Genomic DNA, 26066 nt, shown 5'->3' on the forward strand with positions numbered 1-26066 from the left:
CTCCCCACTAGTGTCTACTTCCTATAGTCCCAGGTATATTCCCAACGATATCCACCTCCAACTCCCTCACTGGAGTCCATATCAGTGGTTCTGCGTTTACTCCCCATTGGTGTCCACCTCTTATAGCCGCAGGTTCACTCCCTACTGAATCCACTGCCTATTGTCCAGAGTTCACTTCCCGCTGGTGTTTATATAATGCGGTACAGTGTTTACTTCCCAACGGTGTTCACCTCTCATAGTCCTGGTTCACTCCCCAATATTGTCCTCCTCAATTTGTTCTAGGTTCACTCCCTACTGGAATTCATATCCAAGGGTTCTGTGTTCACTACCAGCGGCGTGGCGTATTGACGGCATATGGTGATGCCATGATTAGAAGAAGAAAAAAAATTCTTAAACAGTGAACAAGATTAAGAGGAGAGAGCACATGTTAAAAACTCTCTTTTTTGGAAAGGTGGGGGGGGGGGGGGGGAGGGTCGATGATTCCTACGAGTGTACAAAACTCACAAAAACAAATAATTCATGAAAACAACAAGCCACAACACTGAGATACAAGTCCCGTGTGAAAATGTCTTTGTAATTATTCTTTGTCCACCAATTAAAGGATTGGATTTGATAGATACTAATGCAATCAATATGTGATAAATGTAAATCAAAAGAGAAAAAAAAAAACCTATGACAGAAATTACTTACTTTATAGTACTTGTAAAGAAAATCTGCACGGCGATGTTTCATCTCTGCAAATCTTTTTATAATTTGTTTATTGAAATCTGGAATGGTATTTGGCATCTATTTCAGCTTTGTGAATTGACAGAATCATTAACGACTTCAACCGCTCCTGTTTCATTGAATTGCGCAAGAAATTTTTCACTATTTTAAGGGTGCTAAAACAACGTTCAGGAGGTCAAGAAATACGATGGAAGTGGTTAAGGTCACTATAGCCTGTAGATGTCCATGATTTGTCAGTGTTTGTTGTATCTGTAAAAAGTAGACAATAAAAACAAAAGAAACGTGTTTTTTTTTTCTAAACTAACTGTGAGCCATTCATGTATGTCATACCATGTCACTGAAAAAGAGCGTTTTCGAGATTTCCACACCTCGTCGCCTCAGGACTGCTTTATTCCATCTCCAAATTTACTTAAAAATGAGATAACTTGCCAAAGGGCAGTAACTGTAACTCTGCTATCTACGTAAGAAACCCAGAGAAAAAATAGTGAGTCAGAAAGAAGATATTGCTAAAATCTAAATCAACTCTGGTTATTTATTAAGTACACTTTATTACATGTACATATTTTGAGATCTGAATTATTTTATTTCCGTGAAATTCATTCTGCTTTGTTCCATCTCCATTTTAACCAATGGAGAGCGACTAAAATGTCACATGATATTTTGTAAACAAGACTGAAAAAGAAAAATGGCTGCCCCTAGACGCCGACTTTTTTCGTCAGCTGTTGCTGCTTCGTTGCTGTTAGATGCCATGTAAGTAGTATTTGTTATTCGCATGATTTATATTAATAAATAAAGAACACTTGTTTTAGTTATAACTGATTTTAAAGACATTTTTATTCTGCTATTGTCTGGTTAATGTTTTTCGTTTTTTTTATTAACAAGCACAAAGTGATCAAGTCGAGCAGACGACAGAGTTTGCAACGAAATATCTACCAAACAAAGTTACAAATAACTGTAACAATAGAGATATTATTTTGCTGGCAACTTATTTATAACTATATTTCCTTGCATAATAATAAGTCTACTTAGTTCACGACAAGCCAAGATACATTCAAGCACACCAATCCAATCCCAACTTAAGTTTATAAAGCTTTTTTTGAAACTGAAACTGTGGAAGAGTAGAAAATGGAGATAACAGTAACAGCGATCCATTGAGTCAAAGTTTGAGTGAACCAGAGGACCCAGACTTCATCATTCCACCAAGTCCGCACGAAGAACAAGAGACCGTGACATATACACAACTTACATGTCAGAATGCAAATTCAACATGCAGGAATAATACAGTAAAAAGAGATGCTGATGATGAAAGGTAAGACGTGGCGCACTTGCTTGGAGGAACTGATACTGATAGTCTGCTATCCCACTACTAGTATATATTTGTTCATTCACAAGAACTTTTTTTTTTGTTCTGAAATGGATGGTATAGATTTGCAGTCATACATATTTTCTGCTGTGAATTATCTCCATAGTTGATTCGCCTAAAGTGGAGTCTATAGGCATTTGATAATGATGAATAGGTTGTTGCTGTAATGTCAATAGATCTGGATTATATTTTTTTTATTAACCTTTCCATAAGAATAAATAACAGTCTAAGATCTAAAATTATTTATTGACATATTGTATTATTGCTTTATTAATTCTCATTCAACATTGTATTTTCTTTACATCTGGTAAAATTTTCATTCTCTATTTATTTCCAGACCTGTAGACTGCATATCAGACGAACCCTTACGAACAATAGATCTAAATACAATGGAACAGCATGAAAACCTGGCGAATTCAGTTGAAGAAAATGCTACCGATCTAATGTAAGATACTTTAATCATCTGATAATTTCATTACTAATCAATTTATTTGTTATGCTGTGGCACACTTATGTTTTTATTATTTATTTTATTTGTTTTTATTTTTTTTTCGCTAACTATGTTTGTTCTGAGATGGATGGTGTAGATTTGCAGTCTTAGTTTTATATATATTTTCTGCTGTGAATAATCTCCATAGTTGATTCGCCTAAAGTGGAGTCTATAGGCATTTGATAATGATGAATAGGTTGTTGCTGTAATGTCAATAGATCTGGATTATATTTTTTATTAACCTTTTCCATAAGAATAAATGACAGTCAAAGATCTAAAATTATTTATTGACATATTGTATTATTGCTTTATTAATTCTCATTCAACATTGTATTTTCTTTACATCTGGTAAAATTTTCATTCTCTATTTATTTCCAGACCTGTAGACTGCATATCAGACGAACCCTTACGAAAGATAGATCTAATTACAATGGAACAGCATGAAAACCTGGCGAATTCAGTTGAAGAAATTGCTACCGATCTAACGTAAGATACTTTAATCATCCAATAATTTCATTACTAATCAATTTTTTTGTTTTGCTGTGGCACACTGTTATTTTATTTTTAAAAAAATTTTTTAGTGTATTTATTTTTTGCGGTTACGTATGTTACTGTAATATTTCTACATCTGTGGTTGTTCTGAGATGGATGGTGTAGATTTGCAGCTTTATATATATTTTCTGCTGTGAATAATCTCCATAGTTGATTCGCCTAAAGTGGAGTCTATAGGCATTTAGTGATGATGAATAGGTTGTTGCTGTAATGTCAATAGATCTGGATTATATTTTTTTATTAACCTTTTCCATAAGAATAAATGACAGTCAAAGATCTAAAATTATTTATTGACATATTGTATTATTGCTTTATTAATTCTCATTCAACATTGTATTTTCTTTACATCTGGTAAAATTTTTATTCTCTATTTATTTCCAGACCTGTAGATTGCATATCAGACGAACCCTTACGAACAATAGATCTAAATACAATGGAACAGAATGAAAACCTGGCGAATTCAGTTGAAGAAAATGCCACCGATCTAACGTAAGATATTTTAATCATCCAATAATTTCATTACTAATCAATTTTTTTGTTAAGCTGTGGCACACTGTTATTTTTTATTTATTTTATTTGTGTATTTCGTTTTTACGGTTACTTATGTTACTGTGATATTTCTACATCTGTGGTTGTTCTGAGATGGATGTAGATTTGCAGCTTTATATATATTTTTTGTGTGAATATTCTCTATAGTTTATTCGCCTAAAGTTGAGGATGTTTTTCTGCTGCGTTGAATGCTAGAATTTATTACTTATATATTGTCTTAAAATGTTGCGAGACCTTGAATCTCCTTTAATGAAAAAGTGGCTCTATTTTAATACTGATAGAATTAGAATTGATTATGATTACATTCTTTTTTTTTTCTTGCTATTTCATCAAACAGGCCCACAGTGACCAGGAAAAGGAAAAGAGACCCTACTCAGTGGAAAAGGAATGTTTCTAAGACAAAGAGACAAGCTGGTCAGGAGTATCAGAGCCTTAAGACTAAAGAAATAATTCCTGAAAAGAAAGTAAAAACTGTGAAAAATTGTTCAAATTGTAAATTTAAATGTAATGAAAAAATTTCTGAAGAAGAAAGAAAAAATATAAATAAAATGTTTTGGTCTCTGAATGACGAGACAAAAGCTCACTTTTATAGTGAGTACACAATTAGATGTGAAAAGGCAAGATGCAGAGCTGTAACCAATGAAAAGCCTAAAGTGTTCAGCTACAAGTACTTTCTGCGATGTGGTGGCACTTCTTTAAAAGTCCAAGTTTGTAAGACATTTTTCTTATCAACTCTTGATATTTCTCAAATAAGAATTTCATATTTTTATGAGAAACGGAGATGTGTTGAAACTGGTGTACCTTTGCCACCAAAGAGTGGGAAGAATGTTAAAAACAAAATTAGCGATGAGAGCTTAGACGTGGTGAGAAGTCATATAAATTCCTTTCCCCGTATCCCCTCTCATTATTGTAGGGCTGATTCATGCAGAGAATATCTGGAAAAATCTCTAAATTTGAGTAAAATGTATGGAATGTATCAAGATCTCTGTGTGGAAAAAGAAATAGAACCTGTAAAGAAACATAAATATGATGAAATTTTCAATAAAGAATTCGGAGTGGCTATTCGTCAGTACTGACCCCCAGGCGCTGGCACCTGCGGGTCAGTACTGACGAACAGGCACCGGCGTCTGGGGGTCAGTACTGACTAATACTATTACTATTACTAGTACTGATGCCAATTGGTCAGTTCTGACCTGGCCACGGGCGTTGACGGTACCAAAATTATGGAAAAATGCCATTTTTTAAAATAACTTGCTCTACGACAAATAAATCAGCATTTCCTGTCCCATACTAGTCGCAGGGAAGCCCTTGTTTTCACTAAATCTTTTTGTCGGTTTACGTGAGATTTGTTTAATAAATATATCAATTAATTAAACAAGTGAAATTGTCCAATCCTGAGAAAAAGACCAAATTTGGTGTTGAAACGCCAAACTGGAAGCCCTATATTTCGGTTCATCCAACGCGCATGCTCACTGCACTGATGCGTGGCGCTAGAACTGAAAGTGAAAGCTCTTTCATTGTCTCGTCTTTCTTCATTCCTGTCATTTGAAATTCGGCTTGCTCGCATCTTACTGAGACAGGAAAAGTAGAAAACGGTAAGGGCTGCCTGAAGCCGGTGATCGTAAAATACTAACGAAAGAGTGAAAATGAAAGGCTTCGTATGGGAACAAAACAGACAATGGACAATGGACAAACCCTTCATTAACACAACAATACACAAATAAACGTGGAAAACAAATAAAATATAATGAAAAATAACTTTGTCGTCTGTACTCAATGGTGGTTGAGGTTGCAGTATGAATGAAATGTCAGCGTGGGTAGAGGATAGGGTGCCCCAGGGGGGTGATCTGATTGATAAGAAAAGGTCAGCGTCAGGGAACAGAATCTTCCAGAAAATAATGGAAGATAAAAGACATATAAGTAGTAGTAGTAGTAGTAGTAGTAGTAGTAGTAGTAGTAGTAGTAGTAGTAGTAGTAGCAGTAGTAGTAGTAGCAGTAGTGGTAGTAGCAGTAGTGGTAGTAGTAGTGAGTGGTAGTAGTATAATAGAATGGACAAAGTATTATAAAAGAATCGTAACAGGAAATATTAGAACACATTTTCCTCTATTTTTCTTTAAATAAAGCTATAACGAAAATATACGGGGAAAAAAAAACCAATAAAAACAAAATAACCCAAAGAAATAGAATGGACAACATAAAATAAAATAGAATCTTACGGTGGCTTGAAATAACGAGTCATATCGTTGCCCCAACGGCATCTAACGCGTTAGAAATCAAACTTATCTAGGTGACCAAGTGTTACTGTGTGCCATCGGATAAGTTGGCCCGAGAGCCTGGAATTTTAATTGTTTTTTTTTTTTAATGGTATACTTTTGGAAGTGACGAATAAGTGCGAAGAGGTCTTTGCACTGACGAACAGGTCCGATGTTCGTCAGTGCTGATCAATGGTGGGCGGTGGCACAGACCGAAGAGAGGTTGTCTGTGGGCGGTGGCACCTGTTGTTCAATACTGACCAATAGACACCAGGTTATTGGTCAGTACTGACCTCCAGGCACTGGCGTCTGTTCGTCAGTACTGACCCGCATGTGCTAGCGCCTGGGAGTCAGTACTGACCAATAGCCCTAGCCTAAAGAATTTAACATTTCATTTTTAGCTCCCAAAAAAGATAGATGTGATAAATGTGAACTTGTATTAAAAGATTCAAAGAATTTAAATCAGGAGGAACTTGCTGCTTCAACAAGCAAAGGTGAAGTGATTTTAAGACTGTTAGAAAAAAACATGAGATTAGGTGATGAAGAGAAGGAACAGCTTGTTCAGCATGTTGAAAATTACAGATCAACAAAACATGAGAGGGAGAGGGATAGGAATAGTAAAGAAAAAGCAGTAATCTGCTTTGATCTTGAAAATGTTTTCCCCTTGCCGGTTTGTGGCATTTCAAATTTTTTTTATAAAAGAAAATTAGTTAGTTTTAATATGACTGCTACATTGTCTTTAAGTAAAAAGGCATATTTTGCTGTTTGGCATGAGGGCTCTGGTGGTCGTGCTGCCAATAACATGGCCAGTGCCATTGTTAAAATTCTTGAAGTCTTGAAGAGGTTTTGAAAGACCATCCTCTTCTGTCTGATATAACGTTGTGGTCAGACTCCTGTGTTTGCCAGAATAGAAATTCTGTAATGTCAACTGCTCTCTCTTTGTTTATTAAGAAAAATAAAAATATTGATATTATTACTCAGAAATTTTGTGAGTCTGGACACAGTTCCATTCAAGAAGTTGATAATGTCCACTCAGTAATTGAGCGTCATCTCAGACATCAGGAAATTTTTAGTCATATTGGATTGATAAAAAAATTAAAGACAATAAAAAACAGTCAAGTAATCCAAATGAGGGACTTTTTTGATTTTCAGAGCTATGCTCAACAAGAGTTTGTTTTTAGCCGTGTACCTTTTACTAAGATACGCCAGTTACAACTATGTCAAAGTCTTGGCACAGTTAGTTATAAAACCTGTCACCAGTCACCAGAATGGACGACAGTAAGTGTGAGACGGGACCCTTACACCCTGTCAACTAGAAAACGTGGCTGTTCAAATCATAATAGGGCTTCAGAGAAGCACGGGAGAAAATTAAATGTATTAAATAAAAATCGATTGCCTGATGACAAGAAGAAAGATTTATTGTCTATGCTTCCTTACTTTCCCGAACTAGACAAAGTTTTCGTTGAAACTGTTCTGAAGTAGGTAATTCACAATGTAATCTGTATCCAGATCAGGAGTTATAGCAATACATAAAATACATTAATTTCGCTTTATTCTCTTGCTAGTATTAGTATGAACTTTTCATGACTTATTATCGGTTATCAGTTTTATTGTTGTTTTACATCCTATAATACTCTTAATAGGTTTCTGTATTCTGACTATTAAAGTTTTATACATAATGCATAATGTATGTCATAACCCACATAAATTTTGAATAAGTAGTATATAAACATGAAATATGACATGACTTTTTAAATATAATAAAATTGATTAGGAGTCGCATAACTGGTGCGAGTTAGTATAAGGAGAGAGATATGGAGAGTGAGTGATGGGGTAAATACCTGATAATTGTTATATGCAATTTGAAATAATGTTAATGAAGTATTTATAATTTAGTGGCAATTTTCAAACTTAGAAAGTAAAAATTTTTTTTATTGTTAATCAAGTTGGTCCGGTTTTTATATTGTTATTTTTTCCTCTTTTTTTTTTTTTGCATTGAAGCAGGTATTATATTCTGTTATTTGAATAATAAAATGATATGCTCTGAATATATTGATTTGAATAATAAAATGATATGATATGAAAATATTGATTTGAATAATAAAATGATCTGATATGAATATATTGATTTGAAATCGGACTTTGCTTTGTTCATTATTTCCATTTCTAGTTGCTCTTTGCACCACGTAGGTTCAACTGGTATCGATATATTTCTTTTTCTTTTTGCACCTTTTGGTTACATGACGTGTTGTCTATCGCATGAAAGTCTTTTTGGATTGTAATCCAGTTCTAAAGGCATGGATAACCTCATACTCTTACGGTTATTTTCTGAATGGGCTCTACTACTCCTACTCCTCCTCTTACTACTACTACTACTACTACTACTACTACTACTACTACTACTACTACTACTACTACTACTACTACTACTACTACTACTACTAAGAATGAACTGCTCAAAAGAAGAAAAAAATGTAGTCCAAATTTAACAATCATGAATTGGAGATGGAATAAAAGCTACTCTGAGACTTGAAGTTATGGAGATGGAATAAAGCAGCACCAAGTTTGTTCAAGTTTTTGACTCCATTATTCCATCTCCAAAACTGATTTTTTTCAAAATCAACGTTTTTAAAAGTTTAAATCATTATTTTAATAAAGGATATGATAGAGTGTTATGATATTAAGGTCCTTGCAAACTCGCATCAAAATCGGACAATAAATAAGTAACCAAACTTTGATCCAAAACTTTAAACTACATTTTCTCAAAACAAGAATATCTGGAGATGGAATAAAGCAGTTCTAAGGCGACGACCTGTGTTAATTCAAAATCAGTTGGTTGGTGAGGAACTCGTCTTTTTATTTCTAATTTGTCATCTAGTGTCAATCTCCCAAACGGTCGGTGAAGTAAAGAGTCAACTTGATTCATTGCAATTCATTGTTTAACAAAACAAAACTTCAAAGTATATATCTCAAATAATGGAAATCAGTGGAATACGATTAATGATTGCACAAATAAAAGGTAGATTCAGATCTTAAAGCATCACAAAGAAAAATCACTCCACTTAAGTACTTAAGAAATCAAAAAACACACCAAAGTATAACTGTTGACAATCTTCGCTTTCTTTCTCTGACTGACACAAATACACACGCACACACACACACACACAAATAAACACTCATAAACACGTAACCATCAACTCGGCACTACAAGCAAGAAAAATGTTGGTAATTTCGTCCCCAATGCCTCGTGTTGCAAAGAATTGCTTTATTCAATAATCGTGAAAAAGAGGTGGGGGGAGGGGGATTTTGATATGTCATATTTTTAAGTTTTATGTTGTTTTTCTTTACTGCTCAGAAATAAACTTAACAATGATCAGTGTTTTTGACAGTTAATGTAATGTTTTGGATGGCCGGTTACCCTAATTATGACGTCCAACGGTGGAGCTCTCAGATCCTGGCACAAGTCGAGGGGTTTTCCGCTATTTGAAGATAGTATAATTCGTCCCAGTTTCTCGCTCAATCAGCTGTAGCGATACTATTGGATAGAGCATTAACTGGAGCTCGGATTGCTTTGCACCACGGTGTTGATTTAGTCACGAATTCGCGCAGTGATGTCACCAACACACGAGTCGGCGCAGTGCGTGATTCGGAATCTTGAATAGAGCGGAGACTAAAAAGGCAGTATGTTGTTGGCGAGTTGGCGAAAGACAGTGGAGTTAGAATTTCTCCGTTTTATTTTTAATTAAATTATGCCGTTAATGATTTTTAAAAGATTGGTGTGGTGCCTGGCACCATTCGATCCAATGGCCCCACGCCACTGAGTCTCCATAGTCTGTGGTTCCGCATTTACTTCCTATTGGTTTCCACCTCTCATAACGTTGGTGTCCACCTCCAGAGTTCTCTCACCATTGAGATCCATATCCCGTGGTACTGTGTTGACTCCCCAGTGGTGTTTACCTCTCACAGTCCCGGGTCCACTCCCCACTGGTGTCCACCCCATAGTCCTGGGTTCATTCCCCACTGAGGTCCATATCCCGTGGTTCCATGTTTAATCACTGGCGATTTCCACCTCTCATACTCATATACTCCCGGACTCCCGGATTCACTCCCCACAACTGACCTCCTCCCATAGTTCTGGGTTCACTTCCCACTCGTAGTGTCCATCTCAAAAAGTATTTCTCTCTTGTATCCATAGAATTAAACGAATGAGAATACGTACGAAGCCTAAAAAGTGTCCACCAATGAAAGCATTCAGCGCCATTTTATTGTTGGCTGAGAATGTAGTCATTACCATTCATTCGGTCTCTATGTCAACATAACGACACAAGAAAAACAACAAACAATATCAAAATCCACAATAAAATGTTTCAGAACTGTTGCGTATATTTATGGCACAATGAAGCTGTCAAAAAATGAAGTTAGAGAATGTGTGTAATCATGTATTATAATAACCTGTAACTGTAATGTGTTTTCCAACCACCACATCATCTACTACTACAACCACCACCACAATATCATCACTAACACTACTACTACAACCACCAGCCCCACATCATTATCACTACCACTACTGCTACACCAGCACATCATCATCACTACCACTACTACTACAATCACCACAACCACATCGTCATCACTACCACTACTACTGCAACCACCACCACCATATCATCATCATTACCACTACTACCACAACCACCACCACCACTACTACTACAACCACCACCACATCATCACTACCTCAACTACTACAACCACCACCACAATAGCATCACTACCACTACTACCACAACCATCAGCACCACATCATTATCACTACCACTACTGCACCACCAGCAGCAAATAATCATCACTACCACTACTACTACAACCACCACAACCACATCGTCATCACGACCACTACTACTACAACCACCACCATATCATTACCATTACCACTACTACTACAACCACCACTACCACCATATCATTACCATTACCACTACTACTACAACCACCACAACCACATCGTCATCACTACCACTACTACTGCAACCACCACTACCAACATATCATCACCATTACAACTACTACTACAACCACCACAACCACATCATCATCACTACCACTACTACTACAACCACCACCACATCATCATCACTATCACTACTGCTACAACTACAACCACCACCACATTATCATCACTACCACTACTACTACTGCAACCACCACCACCATATCATCATCATTGAAATATTTTTTTTTAAATTGAGCTTTATATAGTGCAATATCTACTAAATGTGCTCAAAGCGCTTTACAAGGGGTCCCTGGTCAACATTTAACATGTAGGACGGGACATGACGCCTGTTAGGCGATATTACAATTTTTCGGACAAAGACAACTCTGTTAACGGCCAGGTACTCATTTTACATCTGAGTACGGTGAGAGAATGTGAGTAAAGAGCCTTTTCCAAGGACTCAACTATGCGCCGAGCGCGAGGCTCGAACCCAGGACCTTCCGATCCGAAAGCGAGTGTCATACTACTAGACCACATAGCCGCATCATTACCACTACTACTACAAACACCACCACCACATCATCATCACGACCACTACTACTACAACCACCACCACCACCATATCATTACCATTACCACTACTACTACAACTACAACCACCACCACATAATAATAATAATAATAATAATAATAATAATAATAATAATAATAATAATAATAATAATAATAATAATAATAATAATAATAATAATAATAATAATAATAATAATAATAATACTTTATTGCATCCCAAAAAGGAAATTTTTTGTACAGACGTGTTATAATTTACACAATAAGATAAAAATACAATGGAAATAGGATGTATATAAAAAAAAAAAAATAAAAAAAAAAAAAAGGAGCAGCTCTATAACCAGAGCTGCGCTTTGTAATATGAATAATATCAACACTGTAAAATAGTTAAAACTGTCACTATAAATTGAAAATTGAAAAGATTGCAAAACAAATAAATTAATAAATTAATATTTATATTTTTAAAAAGTAAAAATGAGAAATAATTATATAAAATGATTATTGCTTGTTGTTATAAAGCCTAATACTGGACGGCAGAAAAGATTTTCGGTGTCTCTCTGTTTTCGTTGAAATAGAGAAAGGGCGACCACTTCTTTCTGACATAATAATTGATGGTCTTAGTGGATGATACTGATCATTTAATATTTTAGTTATTTTAGTTATACAAAATTTCTCGTATAAAAGATCTACATCGTCAACATCATTTATATAGCGTTTAATGGATTTTTTAATATTTGAATTTATTTTGTTCTTTTCCACTGCTAAGCAATTGCCTCCCCAAGCTGTTATACAAAATGACAAAACACTTTCGATTACTGTTCTATAAAATAATGTGCAGAGGGTTTTATCTATTCTAAACTGAGAGAGTTTTGATAAAAAAATATGTACGTCTGCACATCTTATGCCTAATTATTTTCAAGTGTTCATCCCACTTGAGCCTGTCATCAATCGTTACACCAAGGTATTTGTAGTGAGGAACTCGCTGGACGAATTGGTCCTTTAATTTTAACGGTTCTATCGGTTCCTTCACTCTCCTAAAGTCAATCACTAGCTCCTTTGTTTTGCTTATGTTAAGCTCTAGGTGGTGGGCATCACACCAAGATACAAATCTATCAATTTCTTGCCTATAAGCCACTTCGTTGCCATTTGTTATGAGGCCTTGAAGAGCGGTGTCATCTGCAAACTTTATTAAAGGTACACTCAGGTTTTGACTTCTACAGTCATTCGTGTATATTGTGAATAATACAGGGGACAATACACAACCTTGAGGAGCACCAGTATTTGTAGTTATACAGGAAGATTTGTTTTGTCCTAATTGAACATATTGTGCTCTCTCCGTAAGAAATTCGAGCACCCAAGCAATTATATACTTGTTTAAATTCAGACTAGTCAATTTTTGAACAACCAACTGAGGTTGCATTGTATTGAACGCTGAAGAAAAATCTGCAAAAATCAATCTGCAATAGCTCCTAGCGTGATCTAGATGCCTGTAGATGTTGTTTGTAAACAGCAAAATGGCATCCTCTACGCCACGTCCTGGTTTGTAAGCAAATTGATGACTATCACTCAATGGCATAAACTGATTCCTAATTTTAACAAGAACAAGTTTTTCTAAAGATTTCATGACTATTGAAGTCAGCGCAACAGGTCTGAGATCGTTCATAGTTTCAAGTTTTTCTTTTTTTGGAACAGGAATAATTTTTGAAGTTTTCCAAATTTCAGGGATCGAAACGCATTGGAGGGACCAGTTAAAAATATGTGTATAAGTATAAATGGGGGAAAGCTGATGGGCACATTCTTCTAATAGTTTTCCTTTCAATCCATCCGGCCCAGCAGCCTTCCTCTCGTTTAGTTTCGAAAATACGAATCTCGTTTCCTCTTCACTGACCTCAATAGTCATTTCATCTTCCAAAGCCCTGTCTAATTTATGTTTTTCATTTTCAATATCAAATTTGTTTGCTGTGTCGAAACGTGAATAAAATTTATTTAAAGTTTCAATTTCGATATCTTCTGATATAATCGTGGGCTTTGGATTATAGTTAACAGCAGTTTTAAGCCCCCGCCACGTGTCCCGTATATCCCCAGAAGAAAAGCATTTTTCAATATTATTTTTGTACTTGTCTCTACAACTAGATATTACCCTCTTTATCTCTTTTTGTTTTGTTTTCAGATCTTTTTTGTTTCCACTAGTATAGAGAGTTTTTTCATCACTACCACTACTACTACAACTACAATCATCACCACCACCACATCATCATCACTATTACTACTACAACTACAACCACCACCAACACCACATCACCTCACTAACACCAGTACTATAATCACTACCATTAGGTTTTGGAGCTTTACTTCATTTGAAATAAGGAAACTTCGGAATTGTATTTGGCATTGTGTTTATATATCATAATATAATTCTAATCAGTTATCTATTTAGAACTAGATACTATACAATATGTATGCCAAATACCACCCCAATTCCCCTTTCTTGTGTGCGGGAATTCCTCTTTCGGCATTGAAATTGAGTGTGAGAGAGTCATCACTACACACATAAACAACAGAAACAATTTAAAAACATGACTATGACACGCAACCACTCACACACGAGGCTATACTATCTATCCCTTTCTCTATATAGAACAGGACAAGACAAACAATAGCTTGACTCTCGCTACACTTCGCATTGATGTTTGTCGTCTCACGAGTTCAACTCTCGGTCGACCTGTCAATATTCCTTTTTGCCTCGGACGTAATCATTAATAGAATGTTGTGTGGTTTTGACCGTGAAGAAAACCTTAAGAAGTCACATTTATATCATTTTAGAGAGATCGTTTTGAATAATTTTGAGTTAAACGAGCGAGCAGCAACTTGTTTTCATGAACGGCCGATCAGCGCTTGTTTACTATAGTAACGCGATTCCCAGCCAACGTCTCAATGGCGGATATTTTTCTCATCGAGGCCGCTGGTTGGTTAGCCAATAAGAGCACCGTACGGTTTCCATTGGGTAAATTCCTTGCTTCTATCCATATAGGGGTCCCGTCGTCTCAAAATAAAACGCTATTATATCGGAATGAATAGGACCACTTAAATTTAATTTAGAATGAAAATGATAAGAAATATAATCTCTCAGTTTTTGCAATGTAAGAAATGACTACATGTAGAACGAGGCATGACGCCTGTTGCGCAATATTACATTTTTTTCCAACACCGCTGTTTACGACCAGATACTCATTTTGCACCTGAGCACGGTGAGAGAATGTGAGTAAAGAGCCTTTCCAAGGATTCAACTATGCGCCGAGCGAGGCTCGAACCCAGGACCTCCCCATCCGAAAGCGAGTGTTATACCACAAGACCACATAGCCACACATTTACAACTTCGTAATGTTCTTATACAAATCCCATAAGCTAAAGCTGTAAAATCTCTTAATGGTGACACAAAATGCTTTAATGTTGATAAAAGGGAATAATTTGAAGGTTATTCCTTCATTAGTTTTTGTGGAAAATATGTAAACCACTACCACAATATTGTTATACTTTTTTTAAATACCAGACCCCAGAATTAGAACTCGAAACGGGTATCAACACAAATAATGTATTTTTTCCCCACCAAAATGTATTTTTTAAATCCTATAATGACAATACAAAATGATTAAAACCGCCCAATAAAGGGGTTTTTTTAGAACAAACAAACCAACTTGTCCCCATCTAAGGGAGATAACATAAAAAATTGAAGTAATTTTTTAGAGTGACACGAAATAAGATACGTGAACTTTTTCTCGTTGTTTACTTCCTGAGGCTTGTCTCATAGGCGAGCTATAGCTCGCCAGTGAGACAATTTGTCCCGATCCACCAGATGGTGCCACCAGTCTTTGGCAATGGCTCGCCTGTGAGACGGAGTGCTCGCCAAATCCGTGGCTAAAATGGCGACGTGGTCACGTGATGCTTTTTATCGATACCAAAATAGTATTGACATTGGGTTAAACTAGATAAAATGGCCTTTTTAGAATATTTGACATCTATATTTGGAGTTAAAATGGAAGAATAAAGGATTTGATAAATTTAGAGTATGGCAGTACCTATGTGTCCTCCATGGGTGAACCATCGCTGTAAATAATTAAATATATTGACTACTGTCTCGAGTATTATTGGTATCGATATAATTTTTCCGCCAAAACTAAACAAGAAAAAGGAGTGGAGTTGCCTCGATAATAGGTAGCTACTAGCTAGAGTAGGTAAAGCAAAACTGAAACGTGAAAGGAACATGGTCAATGGCATCAAGATGAAGAGTAAGTTTAAGCTGACGGTAAAATAATTAAGTCGGAGGACTTTTCATCCTCCTTAGTCTTAGCGTATTCAAATCTGTCACCTCCACCCCTAGGAACGATGCTTTTTTCCTTTTTTCTATTATTGGAGTTTGAGGATGTTAGCGTAAAAAACAAACAAAACAAAAAGAAAACCGCGTCTATCTTCTTAGCACATCATCACTCTGACTCTCTTCTCCACTTGTATTGCAACTAAATCTACACATGAAAAGGGAGATCTTATTAGCGGTTATGGCTATAGACTTTCATATGTCCACCAATAAATATTAACTAAAGTTTCATAGAGAGAGAGGCTTGGAGTTGAGTAGGAGAGGAGACTAGAGGAGGCGGAGGGAGATCAAAATCTTGGTCCCTGGCCAATTTTGGCTTCCTAACCTAATGACAATGTAAAACCGTATTTTCGTTTATGGAACTGTTTCTCTTTATGTTGAAGAGGCGAGTTTGATTTTTTTTAAAATTCTATTTATTACTTGTTTGGTTTTGCTGCGATTCAAGTTCAAATTCATATTTTCTTTTTTTTTAAAATCTGGCTTAGCAATGGCAATAATAATACTACCCTGCCCCTCCCCCTCCTCCAGAAAGGTGAATGAAAATGTAAGCGAATTTTTGAAATTAAGAGAAAATTGAAGAACAAAAGATGAAAACTAAAAAGGTGAGTCCTTCAGAAAGCTCCTAGTGCCAAGGGAAACAACTCAAATATTCCCTCGATTAAGCCTAAGAATAAATATAACTATAACCTAGTACCTTTAACCCTAATACTAGGAAAAACAAACACCCAAGCACCTTTACTAAAAAAACTAAAAAAAATCCGATCTCGACCTAAACCTAATATTATTATTATTAGTTTTGCATGTTTTTTCTGCTAATTTGCAAATGACATTTACAATAACAACAAAATACAAGTGACATTCAGTTCTTTTTGTGGATTCTGTTTTTCTATTTCTTCTTAATAACATAATTTGTATTGGATATCTCCACAGGTCAGATGGATCTGTAGTGTAGTGAGTAGTGGTGAAGTTGTTTGACCCTGAACTGGAAGGTCCCGGGTTCAAATCACTTGATTCAACGGGTGATTGAATTACCCTTAATTTAAGGAAGGTTTGCAAGTTACTATTATTATATTTATATGAATCTGTAAAAATAGTTTTATAATTTTTAGATTGGCCAGTAATTCTGTGCTCGTTGACAAATATGTGGGCTGTACAGAAAAAAATTTGAACCCTGCTTTTATATGTGTGACTTACACATTGGGCAGGCATGACAATTTGAATGATGGGTTTTGACTGGAATGCGTTTTTTATTTAGTGATTTTGTATTCTGGCACTGTGCTATTATCTTTGTTTTGGTGGTCTAACTGGATTTTACGTCATGTATTCATGTTTTAACTGTCTGTTATTGGCTAAAGTTGGTTGATCATATGACCAAGAACAAACTATTCAGCAAAGATCAACATGGTTTCATGGCGGGAAGGTCTACAGTAACAAACCTACTTGAAACAATGGATGACTGGACGAGAGACCTGGAATTAGGCAACAATTTAGATGTCATATACCTCGACTTCAGAAAGGCATTTGTCAAAGTTCCACACTGGCGCCTAATCAGGAAATTGGAACAGTATCAAATTAATGATCAGACAGTCAAATGGGTCAGAGATTTCCTCAAAGATAGAAGACAAAAAGTGATAGTGAATGGAACAGCATCAACGGAGAGACTGGTAACAAGTGGAGTTTCACAAGGAAGTGTACTGGGACCAGTTCTCTTCCTGATTTATATCAATGACTTGCCAGACAATCTATCATCTAAATGTAAAATCTTTGCCGATGATACTAAGCTCTATGGAGTAGCTAATACAGAAGAAGAAAGAAACACCTTACAACAAGATTTGAAAAAGCTTCAAGAATGGTCCGAAATATGGCAGATGGAGTTCAATGTAGATAAATGTGCAGTTCTTCACCTAGGAAAAAACAACAGAGAAGCAAACTATATAATGAAAGAAAAACCCCTGCAGAAATCCAATGGGGAAAAAGACCTAGGAGTATTTATTGATAGGAAGCTAAACTTCAAGAAGCAAATTCAAGATGTTCAATCTAAGGCTAGTAAAACACTCGGAATAGTGAAAAGAAATTTCAAGAATCTGAAAACAAAAACACATGACTACCATCTACAAGACTATGGTTAGATCAAAGCTGCATATGGTATCCGAAGTTTGAGGGAGACAAAGCCTGTTGAAAGAAAAAACCTACTGTGAGAGATTGAAAGAATTAAATCTCCCGACCTTAGATTACAGGAGAAGAAGGGAGATATGATCCAAACATATAAAATAGTAAAGGGAATAGACAGGGTAGAGGCAGGATTCCTTAAACCAAACAAGAACATTCAGACACGAGGAAACAGCAAGAAACTGAAAAAAGAACGTTTTAAAACAAATGAAAGAAGGAACTTTTTTTCATCTAGAATTGTAAATAACTGGAATAAACTGCAAGAAACCACAGTATCAGCAAAAAATTTGAATAAATTCAAAGCAGAGTTGGAGATAAGCAGCACCCTAGGAAACAAGTTCAATTATAAAAATTGGTCCAATCATTAATAGATGAGGAGGAGCGAAGGAGACTACACCAAGTCTAAAAGCTCTATACAGAGGTATCCAGGTAAAGGAGGGTTTTGAACTCGAATGTCCCTTGTTTAGTGTTTTGCTCTTTTTACATTTTATGTAGGCATCCTGCATATATATTGTAGATGTTATAACATTCAGTTTTGTACATTACTATTAATGTTGATTAATCTAAATTTCAGATGGCATTCCAGTATCTGTAGTGGTGTTCGTGTTCAGCCTGGCAGCACCAAAGATGGGCAACTTAAAGGTTAAAGGGTCAGGGCCATGATTCAGCTTTAACTATAAAATCATTTCCTGGACATGATATTTGAGTGAGTAGAAATCCCATTAACATAACCTGACCCCAAAAAATGTGACCAATCTCAATGAAGCAGTATTATTTCGGGGTGACGCTTCGGAAGTTAATATTATAAGATCATTGAAATCTTGCATTTATTATTAAATTTTTTAAATTTTCTATTGCTGTTGCACGAGCTTGAGGTGCATGCACTGGGACTGAGTTCGAAGTTGCAGGTATTAAAGAATATTACTATTACACTCCTCTCAATGGTTTCATCTGTTAGTATTTTTATTTATTTATTATAATTTTTTTTTACAATAATTGGTTCTCAAAGTTGACAAATCCTCATTTTTATTTTTATATTATTGTTACTCTCAGGCAAATGAGCAATGAATAAATGGTCACAACACTAAACTTGGGAAAGTCGATGCAGTCAGGACGAATAATTTCTGAGCGCTGCCTAGCAGGTAACTATATATCGCTCTAATCGAGCGACATCTAATGCCTGCTAAAATAAAATAGTGTATGGATGTATGTTTCATTCCAATGGCATATGGCAGAGATATTGTTTAATTAATTGTTTGTTGATGTACTTAGATAATAAAGCACAAAGGTGATTTTCTGCACTTCTGACTGTGCATCTTCACAGATCAAATCTGGACTTGCGTTGTGCTAGTGCAGTCCATAGTTTTCGTTGTTATTGGGGAGTGCTTTAGTCATCTTGGAAATAATGTCCCAAAAGTTGTGTCATCTGCATGTGTATGACGATTTTCTATTTATAAACAAGAGTGCCGATGGTTTTCCTCGGATCTGCGGAAATCCGCGGTTTTGTAGTTTAGAGGAGGAATTTCCTCCTTTTTAAAATTACAATTTCTCAAAACAATGTGAGAGTTGATGTGTGGTGGAACACACAGGTGCAGTTTTCCACTCTCCAGAAGTTAGCTAGAGTATCAATGATAGTCTATCATCTCAATTGCTCTAAAAGTGGGGTTTAGTGCAGTAGAAATGGGGCAATCGTTCAACATTTTCCTACTTTTTCACTTTTTGTCACCACCAGCACTGAAACAAACAAAAATTCTGGGCTTTATTACACATGGTGCTTGAGTTTTTCATCAAATTTCTTTGACGCATTGATCAATGATTCAGTGTTCGATTTGGATTGATAGCCTATCAGAAGATTTTCAAAGTAATCTTGTGTTCCTCTGCTTGGGTTTCAACAAGGGTATCTCAGCTGTAAAGCCTTTTTTATTCCACTTTGGCAAGAATGATTGAAATTTGAGTTAATCTGTTTTTGTCATGGGTGTATTTTTCTAGAATTCGAATGATGGATTGGTGGTCCCAATCTAAAGTAGTCAGGATTAATCTCAATAGATTAATAGACTGCTCATTTATTTAGCACTTATCAATCTAGGGGGATCTTTGGCTCCATATTTCCAAGCCTTGTTTACACCACCATTTGTACATCGTCACCTCTTGGTTATTCATGAATAAATGCTGATTTCTCTAGATTACTTTCGTTATTAACCTATTGCCATTTTTTTTTCCTCAGATGCTTGTCCCTATCCTAGTACCAGACATTTTACTGATGAACAGCGAGCTGTTCCTGCTCAGAAAAATATAGATCACAAGAATGCCACATATAGTGTGGTCATGAGTGGACAACCATCTTTGATGGAAGGAATAAGGAGCTTCATGGGTTATCAGAGGTTTTTCAACACTGCTTACTCATTTGAATTTCAACACTAACAGGAGATGATTCGTTCTGTACTGTAGATGAAGTTTGTGATTCAATCAAAACGTTATATGTTGTGTACAAAGTTAAAACCATCATCTTGGACATGGAATTGTGCAAAGTTGACTCAAGGAGTTGTTACCTAACACCAGCATAGTCCTGTGTCAGTTCCTTGTTCATCAGCATTTCACAATAAAAAGCTTTGAGGACTTGATTCTGAAAGGAGAGAAGAGATTTTAAAAGCATGTGTTGTTGTAACTCAGTAGAACAGTACAATGATTTAAAACTTGGTTTTTTATTTAGACGTTGGCTATTTTTATAGACAATTGAACTCCTTGTTACTCTGTTGGATTTGATGTTTTCATCGGGAGTTGGGAACTTTTGGAAATTCAACAAGTTTAATTGTAAAGCATTTGTTCTCAGCAGGAGGTCAGGATTTGTAAAGATGGGAGGACAGTGCTAGCAGCTTAATTGGAAAAGCATTAACCCCCTCAGTGAGTGGCCTCCATAATTGGAACATGTCAACAACTACACATCGTTTATATTACAGTAGCTGTGTATATTGTAATTCATAGCATCTTTAATGTATTTTGTCTTTCGTTTGTTTTTTCGACATTTGACATTATGTTTTTGGTAGGGATGGAAAATGGGGGAGAGTGAGTATGACCACAAATTTATATGGCATGTTGATGTACTGCTTGGTGATTTAAAGACGCATGAATCCTGTACAATAAATTACAACACATTTTAATCAGTGCTGTATTCCTCATCGTCTGGGTGGGGTTCCTGACCTCCCATAGTGGGCAGGGAGGTATTTGCTGCGTCTTCTATGCCCCTGTTTTCCAATTGCATTCTGTCTTTGTCTTGGAATGAGATTATTTAGTTTTAATTTAAACATATGGTTTGCACACATTTGAGTGTATTCCTCTTAGTGCCATCTTATGCTGGTGTGCAGTGAAACATTTAGAATCTCAAAGTACTGAGATAGTGTGCTCTTGGAATCTACATCTGTTCCCTATTTGAACCCTTTCCCTTTGTCATACTTTTTCCTTAAGTCCTTTGAATTGTACATCTAGAATGTTTTTATTATCCAATGTTCATCCTTTTTACTGGCGCTGATATGACCTAAATGTGTTTTTCAAGCGCCGTAAACCCTTGAAAACATAAAAATTCCTCTTCAACAGAAACAATTGTGTCATTACATGAGCTTTCATTAACTATATAACAGGTAATGGGCGGTGATAGACTCAAATGTCATTGTTAGTTAATGTACTTTCTTTCGCTTGGTGAAGTTATGAGAAAATTCCATTTGCGGGTGGTTGGATGGGAGCATCACCCTTGAATCATATACCTATGATGTTCGCATGGGTGTACGATCCGATAGTGATGTCGTTTCTTCTTCTCTTTACTGCCTATCCTGCTTCTTTGGTTTGTGATTGTATTTTTGACAGGGGATATTTTTTTTTCTGTAAATCTTCTGCCTGTTTGTTCTTAGTTATTTATAGTTTAGCTTATATCTTTAGGTTATGATTTTGATTTACATTTGTACTATTTTTGTTAGATTGCTTGTTTTTTTGTTTCAGCGGTCTCTCATATAACTTCATTTGTGTTGGAAGAGACCTAAAGCAATAAACAAACAAAAAAATTCCATTTTTGCTCGTGTCAATATGGCTCGGTATATATTTGATCACCTGGAATTAAGCGACTTCTGAAAATATGGCGTTCCAATTATTGGCTTGGGCTGTATATGTTATAATTATTCTTTGACATTTTTTACAATTTAGTGATAATTACCTTTTAAGGATTTTACGTCACTTGCGACACATTTAGCATGGTTCCAAGTCAAGGTTATTTCAGCGCCAGTAAAAAGGAAAAGATGTGTAGTCTTATGCATTTTTGCTCTGGCATTTACGCATTTATTTTTTATAGTGTTCTTAAACACTTTAATCAGTTTGTTGACCTGGACGTTCATATCGGGAGTTCAGTATAGTATTATCTGGTTGGGTTATATTAGATTTAAAAGTGGATACTATTTATAGTGTCTATAAAGAGTAAATTTAAATTATCTATTAATACAACACTGGTATGGTCTATTTGCCTATTATCAAATTTAGTGCTCTATTTTCGATTTTGCAACTTTGTACGCATTTTTAAAAAATCTTTTGGATCTCCATTGTATACAACACTGAACTATTCATAGTGGGCAGGGAGGTCTTACTGTGTCTTCTTGTAAAGTGCTTTTAGCACATTAGTGGATATTGCTCTATATAAAAGCTCATTTAAAAAATAAATTCTATCCCCCTGTATCTGTTTTCCAACTTGCTTTCTGTCTTTGTCTTGGAATGAGATTACTTGGTTTTGTCCTCGTCCTGGCCGGGTGCCCTGGCTGAGAGGGGAAACAGTCAAATGTATAGTTAGTTTTAGGAGATGATTTTTTTTTTCATTGTAAATCATCTCTCTGTTATAACTGTATTATGTTGTCTTTATGTTATATATATGATTTGTAAAACATTTTGAGTGTATTCCTATTAGAGTGGGAACCTGTGCTGGTGTCTGGATGAGACTTTTAGGTGATCTCAAACTAAGTACTTTGATAATGTGCTCTTGGAATATACATCTGTTTCCTGTTTGAACCAATCTCCTTTGTCTTACCTTCTCCTGGGTACTTTAATTGTCATTCTAGAACTTTTTTTGCTCTCCCATTTTCTTCATTTATACTGGCGCTGAAATGACCTAACTTTGACCCATGCTAAATGTGTTGAAAGTGGCATAAAACCCTTAACAGCAAAATTGTCTGACTTTATCTCGTGTGCTTTCAATTGAAAATCTTGAATTCTTTGACAATCCCATATTATTCTTCACACAGCTATTCATAAATGTGTAGTATAATTTTGGACAAACATGAATGTGAAATTGAAAATACTATAGACTTAGAGCTGTCAAAGATTACTGAGAAAATTGTCGATGTTGGGAGTGCCTGACAAAATTATTGAAAATGTTTGTGTTCAATTAGAAATATAAATTGTTTTTTATTGAGAGGCGCATGTGAGTCTATTCAGCAACCCTTTTCTTAGTAATGATCTTTCATGGTTTAGTTTGTAGATGTACATTCGTGGTTGTACCGTGTTACTAATTTATACAGCATTACTACCACAGGTTACAATGGTGTTTCTGGGTGGGGTTCCTACCTCCCATAGCGGGCAGGGAGGTACTTGCTGTGTCTTTTATCCCCTCTTATCTGTTTTCCAATTGCTTTCTGTCTTATTCTTGGAATGAGATTGTTTGGTTTTGTCCTGACCTTGGTCAGAGTCCTTGGCTGAGAGGGAAACAGTCGAATGTATAGTTATAGTTTTGGGAGATGATATTTTTTTCCTTGTAAATCATCTCTCTGTTGTTATGCATTGTATTATGTTTAGTTTACACATTATATTATATGATTGGTAAACATTTGAGTGTATTCCTCTTAGTTGGGACCTGTGCTTGTGTCTGGATGAGACTTTTACTGATCTCAAACTAAGTACTTTGATAGTGTGCTTTTGGAATCTACACCGGTTTCTTTTTTTAACCACTTCCCCTTTTTCTTCCCTTTTCTCGGATGCTTTATTGTAATTCTATAACTTTTTACTTTCCCATTTTCTTTCTTTTTTACTGGTGCTGATATGACCTTAATTTGTTGCAAGCGCCTTAAAAACAAAAACAAACAATGGTGTTTAATTGGGAATTTTACATTTCTAATTTTAGCCTACCTGCCAAGTATCCATATTGGGCAGGGAGGTACTTACTGTGTCCTCTATCCCCCTATATCTGTTTTCCAACATGCTTTTTGTTTTTGGATGAGCTTAATTGGTGTTGTTCTGATCCTGGCTGGGAGGGAAACAGTCAAATGTATAGTTAGTTTTGGGAGATGATGTGTCTTTTGTCTTGCAACCCATCTCTCTGTTATACACTGTATTATGTTTTATTTACGTCTAATAATTTGTAAACATTTGAGTGCATTCCTAATATTGGGGACCTGTGTTTGTGTATGGATGAGACTTTTTGGTGATCTCAAACTTAGTACTTTGATAGTGTGCTCTTGGAATCTACATCTGTTTTCTATTTGAACCAATTCCCATTTGTCTTACCTTTTCTCGGGTGCTTTAATTGTAATTTTAGAACTTTTTACTCTTACATTCTCTTTCTTTTCACCTGCGCTGATATGACCTTAATGTGTTGCAAACCCTTAAAAACAAACAAAAAATAGTTCGTGAGAAGCTTTTGTATGTCCTTTTGCCTGTTCAACCTTCTTTTTTCATGTTTCACTTTTTAATGTACAATATTTGATGAATAAAATACATTTGAACTTTTGCTTGTGTGTTGTACATTTATTTATTTATATTGATATTTTTTTTGCATCCATTTGACTGGATCCTTTTTTATGTTTCTTTGAACTGAAATAAACCCATCCTTTCCTTCCCTCTTCCATTTTGCTGGTGCTAAAGTGTTCTCCCATGGTGGATAGAGAGGTCACTTGCTGGGTCTTCTCTTCTCCATGCCTGTTTTCACTTTCCATGTTGCTCTAGTCTTTCCTTGATCTGGATTGACATTAAGTCTTCAGTTAGTCCTGGCATCCTGGGCGGGGTTCCTGACCTCCCATAGTGGGCAGGGAGATACATACTTACTGCGTTTTCTATCCCCCTATATCTGTTTTCCAACTTGATTTCTGTCTTTGTCTTGGAATGAGATTACTTGTTTTTGTCCTGGCCCTGGCTGTATAGTTAGTTTTGGAAGATTATATTTTTTCCCCTTGTAAATCAATTCTCTGTTATGCACTGTATTATGTTTTGTTTACATATATTATATATATTTGGTAAACATTTGAGTGTATTCCTCTAAGTGGGGACCTGTGCTTGTGTCTGGATGAGACTTTTAGGTGATCTCAAACTAAGTACTTTGATAGTGTGCTCTTGGAATCTACACCTGTTTCCTATTTGAACCAATTCCCCTTCGTCTTACCTTTTCTTGGGTGATTTAATTGTAATTCTACAACTTTTTACTATCCCATTTCCTTCATTTTTACTGGCGCTGATATGACCTTAATGTGTTGCAAGTAGCGCTGTAAAACGTTTAAAAACAACATTAGTGGGATCATGTGCTGGTGTCTGGGTGAGACCTTTAGGTGATCTTAAACTAAGTACTTTGATAGTGTGCTCTTGGAAATTACATGTTTCCTATTTGAACCAATTCCCCTTTGTTGGGTGGTTGGATGGGAGCATCACCCTTGAATCATATACCTATGATGTTCGCATGGGTGTACGATCCGATAGTGATGTCGTTTCTTCTTCTCTTTACTAGCCTCTCCTGCTTCTTTGGTTTGTGATTGTATTTTTGACAGGGGATATTTTTTTTTCTGTAAATCTTCTGCCTGTTTGTCCTTGGTTATTTATAATTTAGCATATGATATCTTTAGGTTATGATTTTGATTTAAATTTGTACTATTTTTGTTAGATTGCTTGTTTTTTTGTTTCAGCGGTCTCTCATATAACCTCAATTGTGTTGGAAGAGACCTAAAGCAACAAACAAACAAAAAAAAACAATTCCCCTTTGTCTTATCTTTTCTTGAGTGGTTTAATTGTAATTC

General features: G+C 35.7%; 1 protein-coding gene and 1 long non-coding RNA gene across 4 annotated transcripts; both read left to right on the forward strand.

The window, feature by feature from the left end:
* Positions 1-1411: 1411 nt before the first annotated feature.
* LOC144965630 (uncharacterized) lies at positions 1412-8067 on the forward strand. The gene is made up of 7 exons (XM_078901603.1): positions 1412-1476; positions 1844-2035; positions 2427-2534; positions 2958-3065; positions 3513-3620; positions 4018-4735; positions 4819-8067. The coding sequence occupies exons 1-7, from the start codon at positions 1412-1414 to the stop codon at positions 4822-4824; spliced, it is 1305 nt and encodes a 434-aa protein (XP_078757729.1). The 3' UTR covers positions 4825-8067.
* LOC144968558 (uncharacterized) lies at positions 1458-24793 on the forward strand. Of its 3 annotated transcripts, XR_013644603.1 has the most exons (5): positions 15598-15784; positions 16801-16918; positions 18614-18745; positions 19093-19181; positions 20264-24793. It is a non-coding gene; the product is annotated as an uncharacterized LOC144968558 (long non-coding RNA). The 3 variants fall into 3 exon arrangements; XR_013644609.1 differs by lacking the exons at positions 15598-15784; positions 16801-16918 and adding an exon at positions 1458-1476; XR_013644605.1 differs by lacking the exon at positions 16801-16918.
* The last annotated feature ends 1273 nt before the right edge of the window (positions 24794-26066 follow it).

Source organism: Berghia stephanieae, chromosome 1 (assembly GCF_034508935.2).
Source record: "Berghia stephanieae isolate SIO BIC M18660-M18661 chromosome 1, UCSD_Bste_1.3, whole genome shotgun sequence".
Taxonomy (NCBI): Eukaryota; Metazoa; Mollusca; class Gastropoda; order Nudibranchia; family Aeolidiidae; genus Berghia; species Berghia stephanieae.

Excerpts from the sequence above, each read along its gene's own strand:
- LOC144965630 (XM_078901603.1), top strand. The coding sequence starts at position 1,412 with ATGGCTGCCCCTAGACGCCGACTTTTTTCGTCAGCTGTTGCTGCTTCG. Across the intron at positions 2,535-2,957 it reads GAAAATGCTACCGATCTAAT|ACCTGTAGACTGCATATCAG; the intron begins GTAAGATACTTT and ends ATTTATTTCCAG. Across the intron at positions 3,621-4,017 it reads GAAAATGCCACCGATCTAAC|GCCCACAGTGACCAGGAAAA; the intron begins GTAAGATATTTT and ends TTCATCAAACAG.